Genomic DNA, 23,733 nt, shown 5'->3' on the forward strand with positions numbered 1-23,733 from the left:
TAAATATAGTATGAGAGCGTTAGAGAGACTTACAGAAAAAGGGAAATCTCAGTACTTAGTGCCCAATACTCAGGTATGTTCAACCCTGCCAGAGCCTCAAACCCTCCTAACCAGGGTAACAGTACTGCAATGCACTTACATAGCTTTTATATTATCAGACTTTAAGCTCCTAGAGGGTTGAAACTAATTCTTGTATGTATGCCTATTTTATAGCCTCAGCCACCAAGCCGACACTCCGGAATCTGCTGAGTGAATCTATTCCATGGCCTCCTGCAGGGGCTATTTCTGAAGCACCTCTCAGGCAAGATGATTAGAAGGTGTGATGCTTGTCCAAACAATCTGGCTTTTTATGCTTCGCTGGAAACTACACAAGTTAAATTGTCTTATAGAAAAACAGATGTACTCATCCAATTCTTAGAAAGTCATTCTCCAGTAATGGCTTCTTAAGTGTTCTTTCAAGGTTCTGAAACTTGATCAGATGCAATCTCCAACAAGAGCCAGACTCTCAAGATACCTGTCACAACTTTACCTTCAAAAATAAACTTAAAACATAATTTATGTAGCATCTAAGCATCTAGTATATCTAAGGCACTGTAGAGAGATTAAAATTCTGAGTTAGAAAGTCAAACCTAAAGAAGGACCATACACTACCCAGTATAAGTAAACTGGAGCTGTTTAAGATTAAAAGCCAACTAGTACTGGTTTGTAACGTGTGGAAAAAGCACAGGATTCTCAACAAGCCAATTTCGGTAGATGACATGTCTGAGGGCTTTCACACAGTCCTGCATCTACGGAGACAGATGAGAGACAAGACACAGGCTGATGGATATTTTGTGGAAAATCTCACATAAAGGGATAACAATAGTTAAATCTTCACTTATTGTAGAAAAGAAAAAGCAGGTGGCAGTTTTATACATCCTTCATCTGACCGCATCTTCAATGAACAGTAATGCCTGCCAAGAGGTGACAGAGTTTCACTTTTAATTTCACCTAAATTGTGAATTTTCCCATCTTTGAGCACACAGAGCAGGTCTATTTCCTGTAAGCAATATACAGAAACTTCCTCACTCAGAAATTATAAACAAAAGCATAATGGGGCCAGCCTGGTGGCACAGTGGTTAAGTTCGCGTACTCCACTTTGGCGGCCTGGGGTTTGCAGGTTCAGATCCTGAGCGTGGACCCACACACCACTCATCAAGCCATGCTGTGGCGGTATCCCACATACAAAGTAGAGGAAGGACTGGCACAGATGTTAGCTTAAGGACAATGTTCTTCAAGCAAAAAAAAAGAGGAAAATGGGTATAGATGTTAGCTCCGGGACAGTCTTCCTCATCAAAAAAAAAAAAAAAAAAAAGCATAAGTATTCTGTGAGGTGCTCTGAAGACAAAGATGCCTGCTGTCAGAGAGTAGACCACCAAATAGGAGAGAAAGGTAATGTGCAGTACAAAAGAAAGGCTTTTAGGGACAAATAAAATTTCATAAATAATGAGAGTGGTGTACAGGAGTATAGGCACAGAGTGACCCAAAGCACGAGATGACAGTTAGACTTGCATACTTAAGGAGGAAGAGCCCAGCTGAGCCAGGAGACAAATTTCTGTAGGACAATGACAACACTAAAGCTGGGACAGATTCTAGAGCTCTTAAATGTCAAGGTGAAACTTTTATGACCAGGGGAGTGACAGAGTACAGAAATGCATATGTGCATGTCACATATATATACAATATAGAGAGAGTTTTCTAATCATAACCTAGGTGAGGAGAATAGTCAAAATCAAAATCTTCACTAAAAAAGGATAAATGTAAACTATGGAGCTAGGCTTAATCAAATCTTCCTACCAACCATTTCTGTAGAAGGTTATTATTTGATAGAATAAGTACACTTTATAGTTTTCAGATGTTAAATTTCTTCCAAAAAGTACACGTCACATAAAGGCCCCTGTGTCTTTGAATGAGACATTCCTTCACAGAACACCTTTCTTCTTTCTCTGCCTGATAAACTCTACTTTGTAAAACCCGATGGCCTCTGAAACCCCTGCAGAGGCCTCTCAACAGCCAGTGACATATCCATTTCCACTGCACTCTGCATTCACTCATCACACATCCAAATAATGGGCACAGAAGGTAAGTGCTGTCTCCCGGACTACATGATGACTTCAAGGACCAGACAACATCTTGTCATATTTTGGCACTGCTCCAACTTTTAGCAAAGCTGACCGGTACATACCAGATACTCAAACTGCTTACAGAATTAGTACTTATTTAATTACTCACAGATGGTGGCTAGCCAAGATTGTATACCCATTATTGCATAGTCTTAAAAATCAATTGGCAATTAAATGTTTTTTAATATTACATTTGATCTCCTCGCCCTTTCTGAGGAGGGTAAGGAGAGAGGGAAAAAAGCATACGTATGAACATTAATAAGTGTTAAAGTACATGACCTTCACTACAAACTTGGAGGCTGACTGTTGGTCTTGTTATAGTTCCATATTATGTAATAAGGCCCTAATGGGATGGACTCTTGAAGATGAAATAATCATTCTGACTAAAGCTTCAATAGACTTTAAACAATTATTCCTCAAACTTCCAAGGGAAAATTTCTAACAATCTTTCTCTTTAAACAAAGGATATTTTATTTCAACAATCCCCCTTCGAACACCTGTTGTAAATGTAAAACAGTCTGCAACCCAAACCTATATTACAATAAGCCACAACAGTCTGTTGTTTTGGGGCCTAATTTGGCCCAATTGTCAGGGATCTAGTACGTGTGTACGTGTATGTGTGTATACACATACACGCGAACAAAGTTAGGAAATCAACTCTTTCAAGGGTAGCCTGGTTTTAAATTCTCGCTTGGCACGGACTATACACTGCTAAAAAGGGGGTGGAGGGCACAGTAACAAGAAACATTTCGGATTGTCTATGATATTTCTTATCTCTCAAATAGGTCTAGTTGGAAATTTGCGTGTGAGACACACAGCTAATATGATAAAGGGAAAGAAGGATAATAGAAATATTATTATAAGCCCTCCCCAGAGCCAAAGAAAGTTTTACCTACATATATTTTGTGGACCTGACATAAGCTATACAATTATGAAAAATTTATTCAACAGATAATTTAAAAGGAATAACCCCTGAAATATTACCGAATGCTTTATAACTTCAAACTTACCAAGATATTTTTCTCTCAACATGATTAGACATTAGAGAATAATCACAGGGAAAGCTTTTATAAATGAACTGATTTACAGGACTAATAGTTTCATTCGAAGACAATCCTTCATTCTCCAAATATCTATTAGAAACCTGAGCTGTATATTCCCCCAAACAGCTTTAACGAAAAGTAATGACTGTGTTCCTAAAGCCTTCTATATGACAGTTGTGAAGATTTTACAAGAAAGAGGGTTTTAAAGGAAAACACGGACAACCTGAATGGTACACAATGAAGAGAGTGATCATTGCCACTCATAGAACCACTCTGGAAATTTAAAGAGGGGCAGTAAGGAGGGATAACCACCTTCACCTTTGTTGCAAGACAAAGTGTTCTGCTTCAGACGAGCAGAAGCACCTCGCTTTACCTTGAGAACGCAGTCCTGCGGTATTTAATTACACTGTCGAGAGCACAGAATGGTCTGGCACCGTGCCCTTTCCCCAGGTCTCGCTGATGGATAGCATCAATAACATTCACTGGCTGTAATTAAACCGCCAAATAGTATCCCCTTTGCCACTTGGTAGATCAATGTTCTTTAATACTCAAAGAACAAAGTACAAAGGTGAGAGGGGTGTTTTTAGCCCTCACCTTCACAGTTCATTTGACTTTGAGCACCAGAGGAGCTTGCAGACAATGCAAATTTCACAATTCCCCTAAGACACTGCTTAATGAAGAAGAACACTAAGGAAAATCCTGCAAGTTGGTGACAAGAACTTATTAACCCATTTTTACAAACCTGAGCAGAAGGCAATAGTATGCACTGCTTTCACGTAGCTCTGGGACAAAATTCGGTTTGTAGACCAAAAGGTTTATAAATTAAGGCACCATATAGCAAACGTCTTTTTTCTTTAAATATTTATAACATGCCATGTGGGGGAGTTCTTATGATAATAGAGCAAATGCCCATTTATTCCAACCCTGACTAGAAAGTTCAAATATCCAGATACCAGGGAGGGGTGTGGTTAGGAGCCTATAAATATGAGACAACTTTTTAATGCATTATAAAAGCAGCTTCCATAATCTAAGGACTCACAACCATCTTGAATCATATCGTTCAACTCCCAATCTCTATACTATGAAATACCCATTTCAAATGAATGGGCCCCAGAAGAACCGTACTGCAAATTCCCCACTTTCAGGATCAAATATTAAATGATGTTTACATACTTGTAATGCTAAAGTATTTAATAACATTCAAATGCTCAGAAAATGAGTAAAGTGTGTGTGTGTATGAGAGAGAGAAAATATGTATTATTTCTTAAGTAAGTCCAGCACTATATTCATTAAAAGCATATCTGTTAATCAAGGGCATTTCAGATAGTTTATGATAGAACCCATGAATTAAAATCTTATTTACATGTAGATTTGTTTTGAAACAAGTGCCACAGACGTATCCAAGTGCAAATCATTAAGGTCCACTAAATAACGGTTCTCAGGTCAAACCACCACTTGTTAAGAATCACCTGTAGTGGTTGTTAAAATACAATTTCTTTGGCCTCACTCTGCAGATAACCAGATTCAGCAAGTCTCGATTGGGGTCCAGGAATACTGCCCTTTATCAAGCCCTCCACTCCATGATTCTGATGAACACTGAAGTTTTGGCAGTCCCTTATGTAGGGGGATTTTAAATAGGTAATCCTCAAACTCTGGGGAGTATCTGGGTTTCTAGGAGAGCTCCTAAAAGTTAACAGAGGTCAAGTCCTTCTCCTGCCACCCACTAACGTTCTCCCAATGAGCAGGACAGATTCCCAGTAGCTTGAAATGAATATGTGTGACTCTAAATCACAAAATACAAAAACGTAAAATAAAACAAAGTCCATAAAAGCCATCCAAAGGTATTTCCAAGAATCAGACCGGCTGGATGTGGCTCAGCTGGATTAGGGAGCCCATCAGCCTGGCCAGTTTCTGCAAAAGGCTGCTGTGCTGGATTTTATGAGGTTGGCGGCACGCTCAATGACTCCAGAATCTCTCTAGGAATATGAACACGGTTGTTTGGGTAAAGCAAGCAGGAAAAGGTGTATTTCTAAACAGTCATTTAACAAAGTTTGTGGGAACTAAAGCTTTTTCTGAATTACCAGTCTCCAGGATCATGCAGAAGTTCTGCTTTTCCTTGCCCTTCTCGCTGCTCACCTGAGGGTCATTTCATGACTCATTAGCAACCCCAGAAACCTATGCAGGATTAAACTTCTCATCCCCCTGGAGGGAAGTAACCTTACACTAATGACCAAAAACAGAGCACAGCAGCATGGTTTATTGATTTTTTCCAAAATCCATGTCTCTGTAACACAAAGTAACTAAAGCAATTTTTTAAATATCCAACAAAATTAAACCAAAGAACTAAACATTGTGACTTACTTTCTTCATTGTAAAAGTAGCTTTTTAATTCCTCCCCAACTAGATTTCTAAAATACAACTTTAATATAAAAAAGGAAGATTGAAAAATATTGAATATTCTTGATCCTCTCTCTCTGAAAGTAACAGGCCAGCACGGTACTTTCTACCTCTAGATATCAAGCAAAACGTTTCACAAGAACTGTGTATCCTGGTACCATCTCCACCCTTTTACAAATAAGAAAACTAGACCAAGAGAGCAAGAGCTGAAAGCAAACCCAGGACCCCTGACTCTCGGTCCTGATGTGGCATCAAAGGAGTTCCTCACAGGGAGCAGCAGACAACTAGCAGATGTCCTGTACTGTCTTCAAACTAGAGCCCTCTCTCTTGCTTGGCCATAAACAGTACGTCAAGAAACTTCCCAAAGTAATTCTGATGTAGTATTTGTGGACAAGAACTGATGCTAAAGGCAACAACAGAAAATCTGGCAGAGGTGGGAGGAAAAGAAATGGACCACACAGGTTTTTCTAAAGAGTCCATACAAATTAAGGGAGACAAACGCACTTTTCTGTAAATTTTAAACTAGCATCTAAGACTCACAAGAACCTACCAGAAAAACATTCTTGAAGAATGGGCAGTCTCCTACAAAGCAGAGATTCAGAAGGTTACTATAACAATTCCTTTGCTGTCCAACGACCACTGAAATACTTAAATTGATGTTAACTCACCTATCTGCTAAATATGACCTCCAGATACCAGTTTTCTTCTCAAACTGGAGGTCTAGCTGTCTCAAGTGACCGTCTGAAAGACAGGAGAACTTTTTCTACCACTAGGCACGGCTCCACTCCCTTGCACCTAACAAAGATCTGATTCAGAACATCTCAAGGATGCTAAAAACCCTGAATTAAGGTCCCCAAGAGAATATTCAGTTTGTTTATAGTGGTACCTACAACCGGGTCCTAAGCAAAACACTTGAACATTGATAATGTGAGATGGAAAGGAAACAATAAACGCTACCAGCACCAGCCAACGTGACATCCATTTCTGGTCCCAGCAGTATTATCAGCTATATCATTTTCGAACAAGGCCCTTAACTTGAGCTGCATTTCATTGGTCAAAGGGAGCATTTGCCTGCAAGAGACTATTGTTGTTTTTGCATGAATCCAGAGGCTAAAAGTCCTATGAACATACTACAAAAAATAGATACAGCAAGGAATTAAGGGACCCTTCTTCAGAAGTCAGCACACCTATCTTTAACCTCTCAAGTAACTTGGCAGAATAGACCGAAGCCACCAAACTGAGCTAGTAGTTCTTCTCCCAAGGCATAAACGTAGGACAATGAGCCCTGCCCTGCCCTAAAGAGCAGGAGAGGGAAGCAGACAAGTGCTAAGGGTGCCCTGCAGAGACGCCTTTGCTGATGCACATTTATGCAACAGGCAGGACGTGGAGGCATGCTTGAGGAACACAGCAACCTAAAACTCTCTCCTAAGAAGGATGGATTCAGTCAACTGCTCAGACTCCACCACCACCACCACCACCCCACCCCGTGGCTCACAAGCAAGGATGGGCAGGAAGTGAGCCAGGACACTGCCACCAGGAGGCCCCCTCCTCACCCTTCCCTCTGTGCAGTCAGCCTCTGCTCCAATAATTGTGGAAAAGTATCTAGAGAAAAGCAGTTCAGAGAATGCCAAGTTATCACCCTCTGGGAGTTTTCAAAGGTCCAAAGCCCACTCTGGAGACAGCCTGGAAGAAGCAGGAGTAACACAACAGGCTTGAAGTCAGGACAACCAAGTTCTGGACCCTGCTCGGCCACCCACCCCTACTCTCTAGGCTGCCCTAGATAAGTAACAACCTCTGGGGCTTTTTGTGTTTAAAAAGAAAAGAAATCAAAGCTGACAATGGAGCATTCTACAAAACACAAGATGGGTATTATACAAATAACACATTACTCAAAAAAAACCCTGCTGGGGCTGGCCGCATGGCCTAGTGATTAAGTTCAGCATGTTCTGCTTCATTGGCCCAGGCTGGGATCCTGGGCACAGACCTACAACACTCATCGGCGGCCATGCTGTGGCAGTGACCCACATACAAAATAGAGGAAGCCTGGCACAGGTGTCAGCTAAGGGTTAATCTCCCTTAGCGTGGAAAAACAAAAAAAAAATCTGTTATTCCTTATTTCAAATAAGGACTGTGTACTGGACTCAATATAGATCCAGGAAATTTATTTAAATGCATTAAAGAGTTTCTGATAATCAGATATAGCAAAATACTGTCACAATGTGGCACACGGCTCCAGAAAGTTTCAGACCAGGAGTCAAAAATAAACTTAGAAAGACATGCACTTGGTCTATATTTTTAAAAACGCAAAGAAATCATTTACTCAAAGTTCCCATTTTTGCCTCCACTCCTGGGATGTATTTTCTCAACTTTTCTCTCCCTCCACAGACGTCTGACCAGCTAAATAATAATTTAAGCTAACACCTCAAAAGTTATTCATTAACTTGAAGCCTGTCCCACTTTTCCAAATTTGGTCAAGGTAAAAGGTATATGATGATCATTTCAACACATGTTGAAATGAGGGGTAATGTATAGGAGATGCTTTATAAATTTGTGAAGCCCACACTTCTACAAACATCTACATTTTGTACCTTCATGGAAAATAACATCAACTGCACAAGCAAAAGCAACACTAGGGTGGCCTGAGATGCTCAGAGAGATGCGGGGTTTAAATACAAAGCAGACCTTCTCCTAATAAATGCTCAAATCCAACCCACCACTGCTCTGCTCAAAACTCTTCGGTGGTTCTCCTTCAGAACTGTATAAAACCCACAACTCCCTGGCCTGGCACCCCGACCTTTTATGATCCCCAAATGCTCTCTGGCTCATGTCCACATTACTCCTCCATCCTGCTTTGTGCTCTAGCTAATTCTATCTGGTCCCCCTAACATCTGCTTTCAAACTTCCTTACAAAAGCATAAACTCTCCGGCCCAGCCCCATGGCCAAGTAGTTAAAGTTCTGCATGCTCCACATCAGTGGCCCGGGTCGCAGGTTCAGTTGCCAGGCGCAGACCAACTCCACTCACCAGCCACACTGGGGAGATGTCCCATACACGAAAAAATAGAGGAGGATTGGCAGAGGATGTTAGCTCAGGGCAAATCTTCCTTGGGGTGGGGGGGGCAAAAAAAAAGCATGAGCTCTCAGCATTACTGCTATTATAAAACCCACTTGTCTCAAACACCCCAGAACGCTGCTGCAGATATATTAACCAAGCACCCACCAGGTGGCAAGCTCTTAGTCTAGCTAGCATGGCTTTCATTCCAGCTTCCAGGCCCTTTCCTTCTCTACAGTGGGGAGTCGATTGATGCAGCATCTACAGAGTATTTCCTAACGGTCAGAAGTAAATTTTCTAAAATAACAACTTAGAATGATAAATTAAACCAACCCCATCCCCAGTAATCCTGTACCAAAAAGAAGGCTGAGTTAGAAAAGCGTTTCCCAGCACCAATTTTACTGTGGCTGCTAAACAGTGGTAAGGGGAAACCTCAGGACAGGGCGCCACATCTCATCACTAACTCAATCATTCTAAATGATAACCAAGTGTCCACTAAAAAATAGTTACACCTTTTCTTGATTCTGCAATTTGGCAGACCATGGAAAGTTTAAAAAAAAAAAAAAGAGAGGTGGGGGCTGGCCTGGTGGCGCAGTGGTTAAGTTCACATGTTCCGCTTCTCGGCGGCCCAGGGTTCGCCAGCTTGGATCCTGTGTGTGGACATGGCACTGCTTGGCAAAAGCCATGCTGTGGTAGGCGTCCCACATATAAAGTAGAGGAAGATGGGCATGGATGTTAGCTCAGAGACAGTGTTCCTCAGCAAAAAAGAGAAGGATTGGCAGTAGTTAGCTCTGGGCTAATCTTCCTCAAAAAAAAAAAAGTTAAAAAAAATAAAAGAGAGAGAGAGGCACTTAATAGGCACTCTCAGTCATGAATAATTCATTCATTTTACAGATATAAATGGAAACTTAAATGTTTACGAGACTTGTCCAAGATCACACAGCCAGCTAAGTCACTTCAGCCACGTCAGAGAGGGTAAGGTTTCAGAAACGTAGTTCTATATTCCTTCTCTATTAAGCGCATAGTTCATGCTAAACAGAAAAAAAAAGGTCTGCGAACATGACATTTACTAATTAAGAAAAGGATAGGCTAGTTAGGAAATGGTATAAATTTAACAAATAATTAAAAGCAATACAGTAGCTTAGAATAAAGGTTTATTAGCTTTATTTAATTGCTTTCTAACAAACTGAACACTTTAAGGGATATTACTATTTGTAATTAGTATTCCAATTTTTTAACAGTTTTTCCATATGTGCTTAAATGATAGTTTAATTATTTTAATATGAGAAATTTCACACTAATGTATATCAATTAATAATTTTTGAACAAAGGTGAACTTTAGCCTGATCTATGAATGATTAAGAAAAAATCTGTTTAATCAAAAGTAAATTTAGAGGGCCGGCCCAGTGGCACAGTGGTTAAGTTCACACCTTCCAATTCAGTGGCCCGGGGTTCGCCAGTTCAGATCCTGGGTGTGGACATGGCACTGCTGGGCAAGCCATACTGTGGCAGGCGTCCCACATATAAAGTAGAGGAAGATGGGCACGATGTTAGCTCAGGGCCAGTCTTCCTCAGCAAAAAGAGGAGGATGGGCAACAGATGTTACCTCAGGGCTAATCTTCCCCCCACCAAAAAAAAACAAATTTAGGCAGTTTTTCTATGCTGGTAGTATTTCCAGACATGGTTTTTCATTTTTGTGAGGTAGAGAAGACACGGATTTCTAGGGGTAGTACCGATCAATAATAATGGAAAGTTCTATTCCTTGAGATAACAGCTCCTACTTTCAGATAGAGCAAGCCCAATTTTGGGAATAATAAAATTTCCTAGGCCCATAGTAGAAGGGGGAGAAGCTGGCAGAGATGCTGGAAGACATCCATTTCACTGCGTATGTGATAATAATCTATTCATACCACTTGATGGGGGGAAAAGTCTTCAAGCATTTTCGGAAATGAATGATTTTACTCTGCTAATCATGAATTTAAGTCTGACACCATTAACCTAGGCAAAAATACATTTTCCCGTAGGAGGAGAAAAAAGGTATTGCCTTGAAGCCGTAAGTGTTTCATACACTGTTCAGATTTTATCAATACTTGAGACCCCCTAAAAACAAAATGAGGGAGTAAGAACATGAAGCCTGAACACAGTAATCACAACCACAAAATGACGGGTTCCCATGGGGACCAGAGGGCTCTTGATGAGAGCCCCTGGCATACAATTTTGACACTGCCATGAGAAGATTTTTTTCCACCTGGACACCTGAATTGGGCATATATACTACCTTTTCACTACTCTCTCTAATGTCAGAAGTTAAAAACATCTTGAAATGGTCACACGCTATTTACCATCTCAGTATCAGAGACAACATGGACAGGCTTTACCATCATATTGCCTCCAGCGCAGTTCAGGGAGGGTGTGACATCACCAGCAACGTAAGCTCCTGGGACATGAACCCAACCAGGGAAAAAAGTGATCCTTAGGAGAGAATAACTACTTTGCAACTTTAATCTATGAATGCTACTACTTAAAATAAATATCTTTCTAGCATAAGGTGAACATAATAAGTTGTTCTAATTCCTAAGCATGCTTTTAAGTAAAGACTGTATGAACTACTTTTTATTCTGAGTGCTAAACTATCACTCAGCATGCTCAAGAAAAATCATGGTTAATATTCCAGTTAAGAGAATTACCTACAAGAGGATTATCAACGTAAAAGCTGGTAACAAACTGAACTTCGCAGGCAAAAATACCAAATATTCAGCAAATCGGCCTATTCAAAAAAGGCACATTTTGGTAATTCCTAAGTGCTAGATCTTCGATTTGCTAACAAAAACTACCTGCATAAGCACATTAAAAAACAGATTTCTGCATCTCATCCCTGGACACTGATCTAGTAGGTCTGAAGCGGGTCCCCAAATCTGTATTTCTAACTCACTCTCCTTGTGGTTCTGACGCAACCAGGTTTGGGAATAACTGCCTTAGGATTTCGTACAGCCTGAGGGACTCTGCTTCACTCACTGCAGAAACACTGAATATTTGTCACTTATTCAACATACCATCCATCTATTGAACAAAACCCTACTGGGCTAATACTATTAGGAAGCCCCAGGAGAAACTGCTAAATAAACCACCTCTCACAGTACTTGATTCACTGTTTCAATATCCCAATAACTAGGAATTCTAACAAACATATAAACGCTAGGTGGATTAGAAGACGTAACAGAAACCTGAAGTCGAGGAGTACACAAACACTAGTATACTTATATATAATGCATATATTAATTAATCTACTGTACCTTTCTAAAGGAAAGCATGGTGTCATGGTAAGAGTTTTGGTGTTGGTATCAAAAGACAAGGAGTTGAGTCACAGCTCTGTCCTCAATTGCCCGATCTTAGTTAAACCATATGACCACAGAGGTCTCGATTCTTTTATTGGGGGCAGAGCATAGTGCTTAAGTCTAAATTATATACGAGGCCCTTCAATCCCCAAACTTCTGTGGTTCCTCATGGATAATAAGAACATATTTCAAAGAAGGGGGAACCCAGCTTGAGTTGGAACAGCCCAGCAAGGCAGCAGCTGAAGGAAGGACTTCGGATGGGCTCTAAAAGATGGGCCGGCCACCATTAAACTAAAATGAGGGGGAGCTACATGAGCATACGCACCGAGGCTGGGAAAACAATCAGCTTGCAAGTGAAGAGCCAGTCTGACTACCATGGAGAACAGTAATAACACTGGGTAATTCCAGAGTGAAGCCAAATTACATGGTAAAAACAGTAGGGAAATACAAGAGAATTGTGAGTGCAAAGTAACATGAGGAAGGTGGTGTTTTTGTAAGATTAGCCCGACACCAAGATGGACTGGAGGAAGGGAGAAAGAGACTAATTTATAGAATAGGGAATAGGAAAGCTTAAATGAAGCTTCCAAAAGGTACTTAAAGCAACGAACACTAGAAAAACCCAGCTCAAGATGCTGTATAAGAACACAAACATGTCTAACTGAAAATAAGAAGAAAAAAAACCAGACAAAAATGGTGCTATGTAGTTTTGGAAAATGGTTTGCTTTGCCTCAAAGAAATGTGGGCCAAGTTGAGGATACCAGCTGTTATCTGATATTTGTGCAGGAACCAAATGGGGGCGGGGAAAGAAGTAGCCGGCTGCTAACCCAGCACCCCCACCCCATTTCAGAAAATCAGAAGAGAAGTAGCAGATGTCACAGTGTAAAAGCCACAAGGCATCACTGTCCTTTCTTCCACGTATTCTGCCTGAGCAGCTGGGCCCTGAAGAGAAGGCTGGGTGATGGACAGTGAGGAAGCAGCTGTCACCAATGGTCTCAGTGCAGGCCACGGACATTTCCTCTGTGGTGACCTGTCACCTTTGCATTTCTACCTTCTTGCGGACCTTACTGCAAAATAACTGACTTTTAGCAAAAGAACTGACTCACTAGAATGAAATAAGGGTGGTTATTTCTGGAATTTGTGGAAAAAAGGGTGTGGCACGTCATGGAATGAGCCATCCCAACCATCTATTCCATTTTCTTCTTAACCACCACTTAGGACCTCAAAATTAAGACAAATTAGGAGCAATCCTCGAAATCAATTTAAGCTGGGGAGGCTCCCAAAAATCTGCATTAGGATAGAGTGCACACAAAACAATCTGAAGGTAACTGGATATTGGATGTTCTCTTTTTAAAAGCACTTGGTTATTACTTAATAGTGCTAGTAAAAGGTTAATCCCTGTGACACCATCAGAAAGTATGGACAATTAGAAAAAGCAATCCAGATTGAAAAACCAATGTCAAAACAAACTTAAGTCTCTGTGATCTTAAATGTATTAGAAATCTAATTTTTCCCCCTCAAATTTCGATAATATAATAACCAGTTCATCTTCTGACTGAAGGGTGAATCTTTTCATAGGACATTTTCTTGATCAATATACATGTAGAATTCCTGGACATCTTACACCCAAGTATGTTTGGGGATCAACCGCATACTGTTTCTCTTAAATGAGATAGAGATGGGAGGTCTTTGTCCTATGGGCCAATAAATATAAAGAATGAGATGTCAAAACTACCCAGGGCTAACAAATTACCTTAACTGACAATTCTGAGAGATGCAACTTTTAAGCACAAAGATGACAGTGCATTTCCAGATACCTGAAAAAATGAGCAGAAATCTTCTAGACAAGTCTCTAAGCAAGATGGATGCCACAGTCAGCCTTGACTAACTTCCCCTCACCACTTCAGGCTATAGTCTGAGATGACTTCTTAAATCAAGGGTGGAAAATAGGTTCCAACTTGAGTCAATTGATAGAAGTTGTCTGGAACACTATTTTGAAAAATATTTGGAAGCCACATCTAGGCTCAGTGAGAAAGATTGCCATGATTGATCGGCAATGTCTGCGCTGGGCAGGAGAGGGAAAATTGATGGCACGTTTACTAAGTTTGCCAGTGGCAACATCCCTTTTATTTTCTAAAGGAAAAGAAATCTATACCGCAAATTGGATTAACTTCTTCTCCAGAGAGAATCTACATCAGAATTGCAAAATTTCACAAAAGTGGAAAAACATCCACAAAATTATTTACCGTTTGTCTTGAGAAGGAAAACGTAACAGGAAAAATAACCTGCGTGGCATGTAAGCTCTTTTAGTCAGTCTCCTCAAAGCAAGCTGAATCTGTTAAGACACAGTCAAACCACAGCCCCAGCCCTTACAAATCCAGCTGCCACCTGTTTTTGTATGACCCCTGAGCTAAGAATGGTCTTCACATTTTCAAATGATTGGGAAAAAATTAAAAGACTACTTTGTAACACACAAAAATTCAAGTTTCAGTGTCCATAAATCAAGTTTTATACGCTCACAGCCCTATCTTTTAGTTCATGTAGTGGCTATGGCAGCTTCAAGCTACAACGGCACAGTTGAGAAGTTGGACACAGACTACGGCTCACAAAGCCGAACATATTTATCACCTGGCCCTTTCCAGAGCAAGTGTGCCAAGCTCTGTGCCAAAAGAAACGGTCTAAGGTTTCCTCAAATCATAAGGCAAGCAATTCTCTATAAAGGAAGAAGATTTAATTCAGTAGACTTTAAAAAGCACTTCTTTTCAAGAAAGTTGCCACTCTGTCCTTTGTTAATACACGAGTGATAACATATAGCACTCGTGAATCAGGTTTCCCCCAGAATGCAACAAACACAAAAAAATCCCACTGTGCCTCCCAGGAAAGCACCTATATGGGCACAAAATGAATAAAGGAAAGAACTATAACAGACCTTTATGTTTCTTAACCTGTGTTTTGCAAGTAAATATAAAAAAAAATTGTAAACATACTTTTATTGTTTTGGTTTGAAGTCTCAATCCATTCAGGGTGTTGATAGCCTTCTCTGCATCCTTGGGGTCGATGTAGTTCACAAAGCCATATCCCAAGCTCTGCCCTAAGGAAAGGGAAGGGGAAAAGGCAGACATTAGTTCTACACCACCGATGACAGAGATGCACTTTCATTCTGGCATATGGTCTTGTCATTAACACCAGCATATTTTCTCAATAGTAAAAAGAAGTCTACATTAATTCTTCTAGAAATATACACGTGGTCTTTTTTCCGTCTTCTGTCTACTACATTTGCAAGTTTAAACATCAGTTAGAACACAGCAAGCTGTGCCATTTAAAAACACACAAATTCCCAAAGTGTCCTCGCTGAGCCGGGCACCCAGCAGCAAGGCAACATGCAGCTTCAGAAACTGTGGGTGCAAGTCTGTGCCGAGCTGCTGAGGGGGCGTCACGGGCACAACTTTTTCAGCTTCAGTTTCCTGACCCATAAGACGGGAAGGTGGTAAGCATCAATCAAGAATCTGTCAGTGCCCCGTACACTGTACCCTGACAAATTTACAGCCTTTACCAAGTACAATTATCTCAGAGTTTAAAAGGTGAAGAATCGTGTGTGCATGCTCATATATGTATATGTACATTTACTTTACAGGAGGGTTTTTTCACACAAACTGAATCCAATTTTCTATAAGGAGTTGGATGACCTAGATAAGGAATATAGGGAAATATGAACAGAAAGATTTACAACGAGGACGTCCAAGCCAAGGAGAACATGTGGGAAAGGAAGAAAAGAGAGCACAAACAAAAATAACAAAACAGAAAATTTGGGGGAATAAGAGTTGCTTGAAAATAAGTCTTTTGTTGTTTTTCCCTGTCATCTGAGCCCTCTCACCCCTGACTCAATGATGTCCCAACTCTCAAAAGATGGGAGGTATCAAGGGGTTGGAATCAATAGAATGCACACATCAGGACAGTCATGAGACCCAAAACGACGTCTCAGTCAAGGAGGGACCACATGTACGAAGGTGGTCCCAGAAGAGCAGTACCATATAGCCAAGGTGTGTAGTAGGCTATCTACCATCTAGGTTTGTGTAAGCACACTCCATGATGTTCCCACCATGACAAAATTGCCTAACTATGCATTCCTCAGGACGCACCCCTGTTAAACGAAGCATGAGTGTAAAGCCAATCCTTAAGGTCTCAATTTTTCAACTAAGGGAAAGTTTCTCCATTTGAAAAGGGGAGAAACACTATAGAAAGGTGACAAAAATGGACATAAGAAAGGTTCAATCTACTAGAAGTCAAAGCAAACTAATTGAGGCCTTCCTGGACGATGCCCAGTACAGGTCTAAATGCTTTTTATTAAATACTGTTTCACATCAATTTCTTTTTCTTGATGGAACACCCTAGGTCCAAGTGGTTATGAATGCTGGCATTTAGAACAGACACTCTGACGTGGTTCCCTGTAACTATTAAAAAAAAAAAAAGATCATGCTAAATACAGTACCTAATAACCATGAAAACTTGCGATTGTATCTTGGGGACCACTATCAGAATTCGGGTGTTGTACACTTGAAACGACAATATGTCAACTACGCCTCAATTAAAAATAAAAGAATTTAGGATAATCATTGCTAACTTACGCCCTCTTATCAAATTGTATTTTTTCCTGTTTCAAAAAAGGGGGTGAGGGGAGGGCTCAAACTAATGCAGTACTTTATTTTTCTCACACTAATCAGAGATTTTGTTTTACTCAGAGTTCTGTTTTTAAAAAACCACACATGAAACCATGGCATTATAAGTAGTCGGCTTTTCACTACTTTGACAAACATTTATCATGAGTCTATTGCATGCATAGTGCCTCTTATGAAATGTGCTGCACTTCTGCTGTCACTGAGCAGGATGCAAATGGGTGGACACAACAAAATCTGCTCAGGGAAGTAGTTCATGACAGAAAGAATACAGGCTTTGGAGACAGCCTCACAGGAGCTCTAATTGTGGCTCAGTGCTTCACCAGCTGTGTGACTTCAAAGAAGCTACTTAACCTCTCTGACTCGCAACTTCCTCATTTCTAAAATGAGAATGATTTCTACCCTACAAAATTACAGAGGCAGTGATGAGATCTTTCACTACTGATGGAAGTAGATCATTCTAGTTAAAAGATAAAGTGAGGAAAAGTAACAAGATAACATATATCTACCATATGGAGTTTACGTGTATCCATTTAAAATTAAATCAGGAAGATGCTACAAATACAATGGGGAAAAGAAAGGCAAGCCGAACGTTGTGTAGTTTTGTCACATTGCTATTCTATAACAAAATAAGTCAAATTACCAATTGTACCAGCATTAGGAGTCCATTTCTCCCGTTGCCTGGCACTACCCTCACACCTGCATTTTAGCAGCTTCTAATCAAAGTGCTTTCTCAACCTTGCTTGCACACTGGAATCATCTACAAAGCTTAAAAAAAAGATGCCTGAGCCCCCCTCCCAAAGACTTTCATTTTGTGGTCTATTACAAAGCACTGGTAGTGGGTGATTAAAACCCTCGCGACTCTAACATGCAGCCAAGGTTGAGACTCACAGTTTTAATGGTGAGAGAGAAGCCGGGGCTACAAATCAGGCTTCTGGGAGCCCTGAGAACAGGGCCAAGTGCTGACGGTCCAGGCATGTGAAGACACACTGCAGGGAGGACTGCCTTTTTACAGATGCATTTTTAAGATATAAGTGGATATTTCTTCTAAAATTTTCATGTTATCCATCACTTCAGAGAAACAGTTTATTGGCCTGTTGAGGGTGCTCTTGGGCACAGCAAAGCCCACTGGAGTTGGGTCACTGAGGGAAGTGAAAAGTCTGTGTCTGCTGAGCTGTCTCCTGCTCTGGCCTCTGAACTCTTACTCCTAGCACACTGTAAGCACTCAAAAGCTTGCTAAATGACTGAATGAGAAGCATAGCAGTGTTATATATTTAACCAAAAATCTTATCTTCAACATCCCCATCAGACGGCCCATCCATTGAATGGGTCCTTGACCTGAACCCCTCAAGGAATCATGGCTAGCTAAAATAATGAGTCAGCCAAATTTCTACTACCTGTAAGTTGAGTACACTCAGCCAATATTTATCCCCAAATGACCTCTCCTCCACGAACAAAGTCTCTCATTTGCTTAGTCACATTATTAGAAGAGCACAACCCATCAATTAGAATGTGTTTGATGTAAACAAAATTTTACTAGTATCCTAAGCAAAATAATATGAAAGAAGATATTTGCTGCGAAACGGCTGTATCCCCAAATCCACTGTAGTAGACGCATTAACATGCTGGCACTGGAACCACAGGCAAGTTGGGAACTTCACAGATTTTCATTTTAAAGTGAGTTAGTCAAGTCAGCAAACATTTACTGGATGCTTATATATAAAGGCATCACAGATGACACCACGACAGGCAAGTCTCTCCCCGTTCTCACCTTTCAGCTGTGTGGTGTTTTACTGTTTAAATTTAGCCTCACATTTAGCATGTGACATACTCATATTCTTCTCCTGGAAGAAAGAAATGCTATCTGAAGCTGGACAAGGTCAATTGGCTTCCTCAAATAAAAAAAAAAAACAGGTAGGAAGCAGTGGTCAGGACTTGAGTCCAGGACTGTCAAACGCTAAGCTCTTGTCCACTCCAGCACAGCTAGTTTATATCTGAACTCAGACCATCTTCAATATACCTGAAGTATAATATAACCAGGCACTTTCTAACAGGGTTCTACCAAAAAAAAATTGTTTTGAGACATCTGTCCACTGTCTCAAATTCCTGTACTTCTTGTGCAAATATCAGTTTCACTATATATAAATTTCTATGTTGTTATTCAGTCCTATGACAATGTAAATTTCATCTTATTTATATAGTGCCTATTTCAAGTTAATACAAGCAAGTGCAGATTTTTTAAAAAAATAAAAGTAGTAGCAAGTCAAACATGAAGAAAAAATACTTAGCCTGGATTCAGTTTTTCCCACTTTTGTATTCATCAGCCAGTAACAGTCATAAAGCACGAGGGAAGGCTTGGAAACCAAGCATCATTTATCCATATCTTCCAAGTCTATGTGTCAAATCATTCTGAATTGTACATACTGACAATCCCAAAACCAAGAATCACGTCTTTAAAAAGTTTATCAACTTCTACATTTACATTCCAAGTATAACCATTACAGAAACCAACATGATTAAAAGAAAATTCTAAACAAAATGACATAGCAAAGGCTTTTCCAAAAAAAGCCATCAAGACAAATAAACCCTGTCTTTAGAAGCCAAAATATTCCTCTGGTAACTGAATAAGGTTATCAAGAATAAGGTCAACATCACTTGTTCCCAGCTCTCCTAACAAGCTACCCATGGTCTCATGCTCTTAGGGACTTTAGAACCATTCATCTAAGCCTTGGTCCTAACAGCCATGGCAGCGAGTCTAGAACTTCCTATGGAGGAAGCTATCTGAACAGTTACACAGCCTAAGACCTTCATGCAGGTACTGAAAACTCCAGGTCAATACCGCATGTCAGCACAGGTACTCTGCAGACCATGTATCTGAATGCCTTTTGTTTTCATCTTCCTTTTTAATCTAATATATATGCTACAGAAAGGGACCCCTTCTTCACAAGAGATAGAAAAATCACTTGGAAACTGCTCCTGGCATAAGGAGAAAGTTATAAACAAGCTGCTCAGAACCAAGGTCAAGCCATGGACAGCACTGAGCTGAAACACTCCACAGGCCTCTGAATGGGACCAAGGCCCACTGACAGCTGGATGGGGTCAGAGCAGGAAGAGAATCCGTTTGGAGACCAACTGCTGGTGGGAAACACAGTAAACTCCAATTCATCCCAAACTGTGCGTAATTCAAAGCAGCGGCCATTCCCTTGCCACCTACACTGCTTTTAACAGCACACTTTAATTAAAAATTTAATTGCATATTTTAATTAAAAATACACAATCTTCTGGACCCATTTAATTCAAAGGTCACTTTATTTAGTCTTTTCCTTTTCAAATTACTACCAATGTTCAGGATATCAAATTACCCCCTCAAGTTTAAAGGTAAAGGCAACAGACTGCCATAATTCTTGATTATAAACCTGGTACATTAATTTTATCCAACCCATATTAAGTGAGATCCCTCTCCACATGGAATTGTGGAAAATAAAATTCCAGGTTAAAAAAAAGTCATCCTACATAGTTCTCACCATATTTAGCATTCATTTGTTCAACAATGATAGACAGTCTACTTTTTGCTAGTCCTTGAGGATACAGCAAAGACACAAAAGGTTCCTCTTCATAAAATTTACATCCTGGTAAAAAGAGACAAAAAACCAAGTTTGACACTGTATTAGAATAAGGGCTAAGGAGACAAAAGTAGAGAGATGATAGCGGGGGGTGAGGGGTCGGAGTGGGCCTCATCCTGAACGTAACATCTGATCCAAGACTTGAAGGACGCAGCTCACAGTCTAGTAAAGCTTTGCAAGTGGCCTTATTTCAGGGTGCGTCCTACCACACGGATCACATGCTGCCAGTTCTACCAGCTAAATCTGCTCCTCGTCCCCACTCCCTCCGCATTAGCACTGGTCCTCCTATATTATTTAACTTGGATTACTCTACAATAATCCTAACCCATCACTCCTTGCCTAGACTTCTATTAACTCCAAAACCAGTCATCCTCCACCATACTGTTGTTGGGATAGTCTTCCTAAAAAGACAGATTTGATCATGCTCTGGTTTCCAAGGTCATCATCAGCTTCTTGCTTACTTCTGCTACTCCTACTCTTAGATCCTAAAATGCACATCGAGTTAAGTTCCATGTGCCTGGAATACATTCCCAACTGCCCAACTCCCATCCATATACCCTTTGGGACTCTCTCTGAGACCATTTCCTGGCAGAATTCGTCCCATGCCCAAAGCACGCTGTTCAGTGCTCCTCCCTAGTCTTTCCAGAGCCCTTACATTATATCCTTTTTAGTACATCTGGGTGTTGAGTCAATTTGGATGCTGTCCCCCCTCTTTAGACTATTGAGCAAGGGTAAGCTGAGCACAGTTCCTGAGACAGAAGACCCCAGCACAGATTATTAACATGCTCATTGAAAGGATGAATGAATGAACGAACAAGCTAATGAACAAACAACGAACGAAGAAACAGCCGTCTGCCTTCCAGGAGCCTTGGTTTAGGAGAGAGATGACCTTACAAACACGCTCTCCATGTCCCCTCACTGCACCAGATGGATTACAGAACAAAGACAAGATGCTCAAACGTCACAGTATTCTGTCTTTATAAGACAGTGATGTGAGATATATTTTTTTACACAGTTGGTGTAAAATTTTTCCTATGAAAATTTCCTATAAATACCATTTAAATGAAATCTCAATTTTAAAAAATAATGTCATCTAGAGTAATTTGATAGATTTACATAAATCTGTTTCACAAATCTGTAAGTATGAATTATGGGATGTCAGCATATAATTTTGTTGAAAGTGCTTTTTCACTAATATAATTAAGTCTGCCGAGACTATTCACGTACAAGTCAAATAAAATGCAGAGTGAATTCTGTAAAAACCTGGTAGTTGAATCAACAATAAAAGGTGACTCTGCTGATTGATGTGTATCTATTATTTCATTTAGAGCAGTAGTAATGTTTTACGAAATAAAAAAGGACAAAAGCAGCATGAAATCTTTCTTAAAATCCCTTAGTTAGCAGAAACAGGTCACTATGGCCCTCTCTGACAAGCAAGACTATTTTCAACCTGAGGTCTAATAACGTAACACTTGGGAGAAAAAAACAAATTGAAAAAATTCACTGTCTCCAAACACGGCCCCTATATAAAACTGTGTCCCTTAACAAAAGAGTAAAGAATCTGATTTAGGAAGACAAGTTTTCACACGAAAGGGGGAACAATTTTTGTTTTTACAGACAGATCCACCCCTTTGCCTCAATGTAGCAGCCTTCTTTCCTCCTTCCCCAAACACACAACAAAGTTGCAAACATGTTGTATTTCTTCAGATGGACTTTCTGTTCCTGGGCACTCGTTGTGTGTGTCTGTTCAGACAGGCTGTGCACTGCAACTCTGGCACCAAAACAACATGCACCAGACTTTACAAAGGAGCCTTCTTAATATCTCAGATCCCATATGTAACAAAACCATGTGGGCACCACACATAAGGGAAATGTTTGAGAGAATCTTACAAGGACAGAGGAATGCAATCTTCTCTAGTCACGTTTCTCGGCAAATTTTAATTCCTGATTTAGCCTGAGTCTCCTCAGATGCAGCATGCCATATGCAGTAGGTCCTTCCATTTAAACACTCAGCTAACTGAGGTCAAATTAAACAGGTCCTCCTCGCCGCCCTCTAATGAGTAATATCAAATTGTGAGCCAGAGGACTGGTGAGATCCTATTACTCCAGACCAAGCCAGCCTCCCTGAAAGCTGGGAGCATTTTTACCAGCTTCCCAAAGGACAGTACCAGGAATTATCACAAGGATGGAGAATTCAATCCAGACGCTCACATAATACAGAAAACAGATGGTTCACTCGAAGACTCATCTTCCACCCAAATGCTAATAAAGCTGGCCCAAGACTGAAATGCCCCAATATTTTTAAAGGGTTTGCAGGATTTCACAGATATATTGAGATAATATAGAAGAGTTTAAATCGTAACTTTTCTGCTGAAATCAAAGTTGTAAATAGTGATCATTTAGTAAATATTACCTAAGCAGCCTCATTCTAGAGGGAGCAGTTAATGTCCTCAGCACCAGGGTATTTTCCTCTCAAGTTAATTTTAATAGCCATTTCCGTCCTCTGATTATGCAACTGGCAAAGCTCTATTTTCCTATAGTTTCAGTCCCAGTAATTATGAATCTGCTGGCAATGCAGCACGACCTTGCTTAAGTTGGCGAAACTATGGGTTCTCAATACATCACAATTTCAGACATTAAGAACTCCCACACAAGTCAGTCCTAGGCTATGGAGTACAGCAACAGCATATTAAATCCTCTAAATTCTAGAGTACTGCATATGGGGACTAAGATGTCTTACATCCAAGACCAGCATGATTAGGAAAACGGACCTTTATCTAAAGCGGGAAAACAAACCAATTCCTCTAGTAAACACATCTTACGATAAGACTTTAACTTGGAGCAGATTCCCTAACTTGAGAGAAAGTGAGTGAGGCATTGGAGCATCACCACACCACAGTTAAAACAAACGCCAGTTCTCATCACTGATTGATTGAGGTAGTTGCTCTAAATGAAAAATCAGCAGTTCCACCTTCAAACACTGGAGCTGCCCCCGTGATAAGAGCAAAAGCCAAAAAACTGTCAGTTGGCCAGAAAGTCAGACCCTACAGCTCAAAGTGAGGACAGTAACATACTCTGAGCTATGGCAAAATGTACTTCCAGTGAAAGATCTGAGTTTGCTGCAATATTCTCATTTCTTTGTTAATTATAATTAACTTTATACAGATTTCCCCACAGACACACACACATAAACACACACAAAGGGGCTTGCCTTATCTGCTTTACCTTGTGCTCACTTAAAAGGCAACAAAGTTGTTCAAGTAAATAGCAAGTGAGATGAAGGCAAAGGAACTGTATTCCTCAAAATTTTATTGTGGTAAAGAGAGAAACCAGATGACAACCACCACAGTAAAAAGGGCATCTGCTGTTGCTTGCAATACCAGCTGGTGTCAATCTACACACACACGCTCACTCACATGGGCGTGCAAATCAGTAAGCAGTCCATCGAAGAGC

At 40.4% G+C, this 23,733-nt stretch overlaps 1 protein-coding gene across 29 annotated transcripts in view; it reads right to left on the minus strand.

Moving 5' to 3' along the window:
- ELAVL2 (ELAV like RNA binding protein 2) overlaps nt 1–23,733 on the minus strand; it is a 155,821-nt gene that overhangs the window by 24,215 nt on the left and 107,873 nt on the right. For all 29 annotated transcript variants that reach the window (XM_070589672.1, XM_070589666.1, XM_070589660.1 and 26 more), the window contains one exon: nt 14,972–15,075. In XM_070589672.1, coding sequence (XP_070445773.1) covers nt 14,972–15,075 — 104 coding nt within the window. The remainder of the gene's footprint in view (nt 1–14,971; nt 15,076–23,733) is intronic.

The sequence above is a fragment of the Equus przewalskii genome, chromosome 22, assembly GCF_037783145.1.
Source record: "Equus przewalskii isolate Varuska chromosome 22, EquPr2, whole genome shotgun sequence".
Lineage (NCBI taxonomy): Eukaryota > Metazoa > Chordata > Mammalia > Perissodactyla > Equidae > Equus > Equus przewalskii.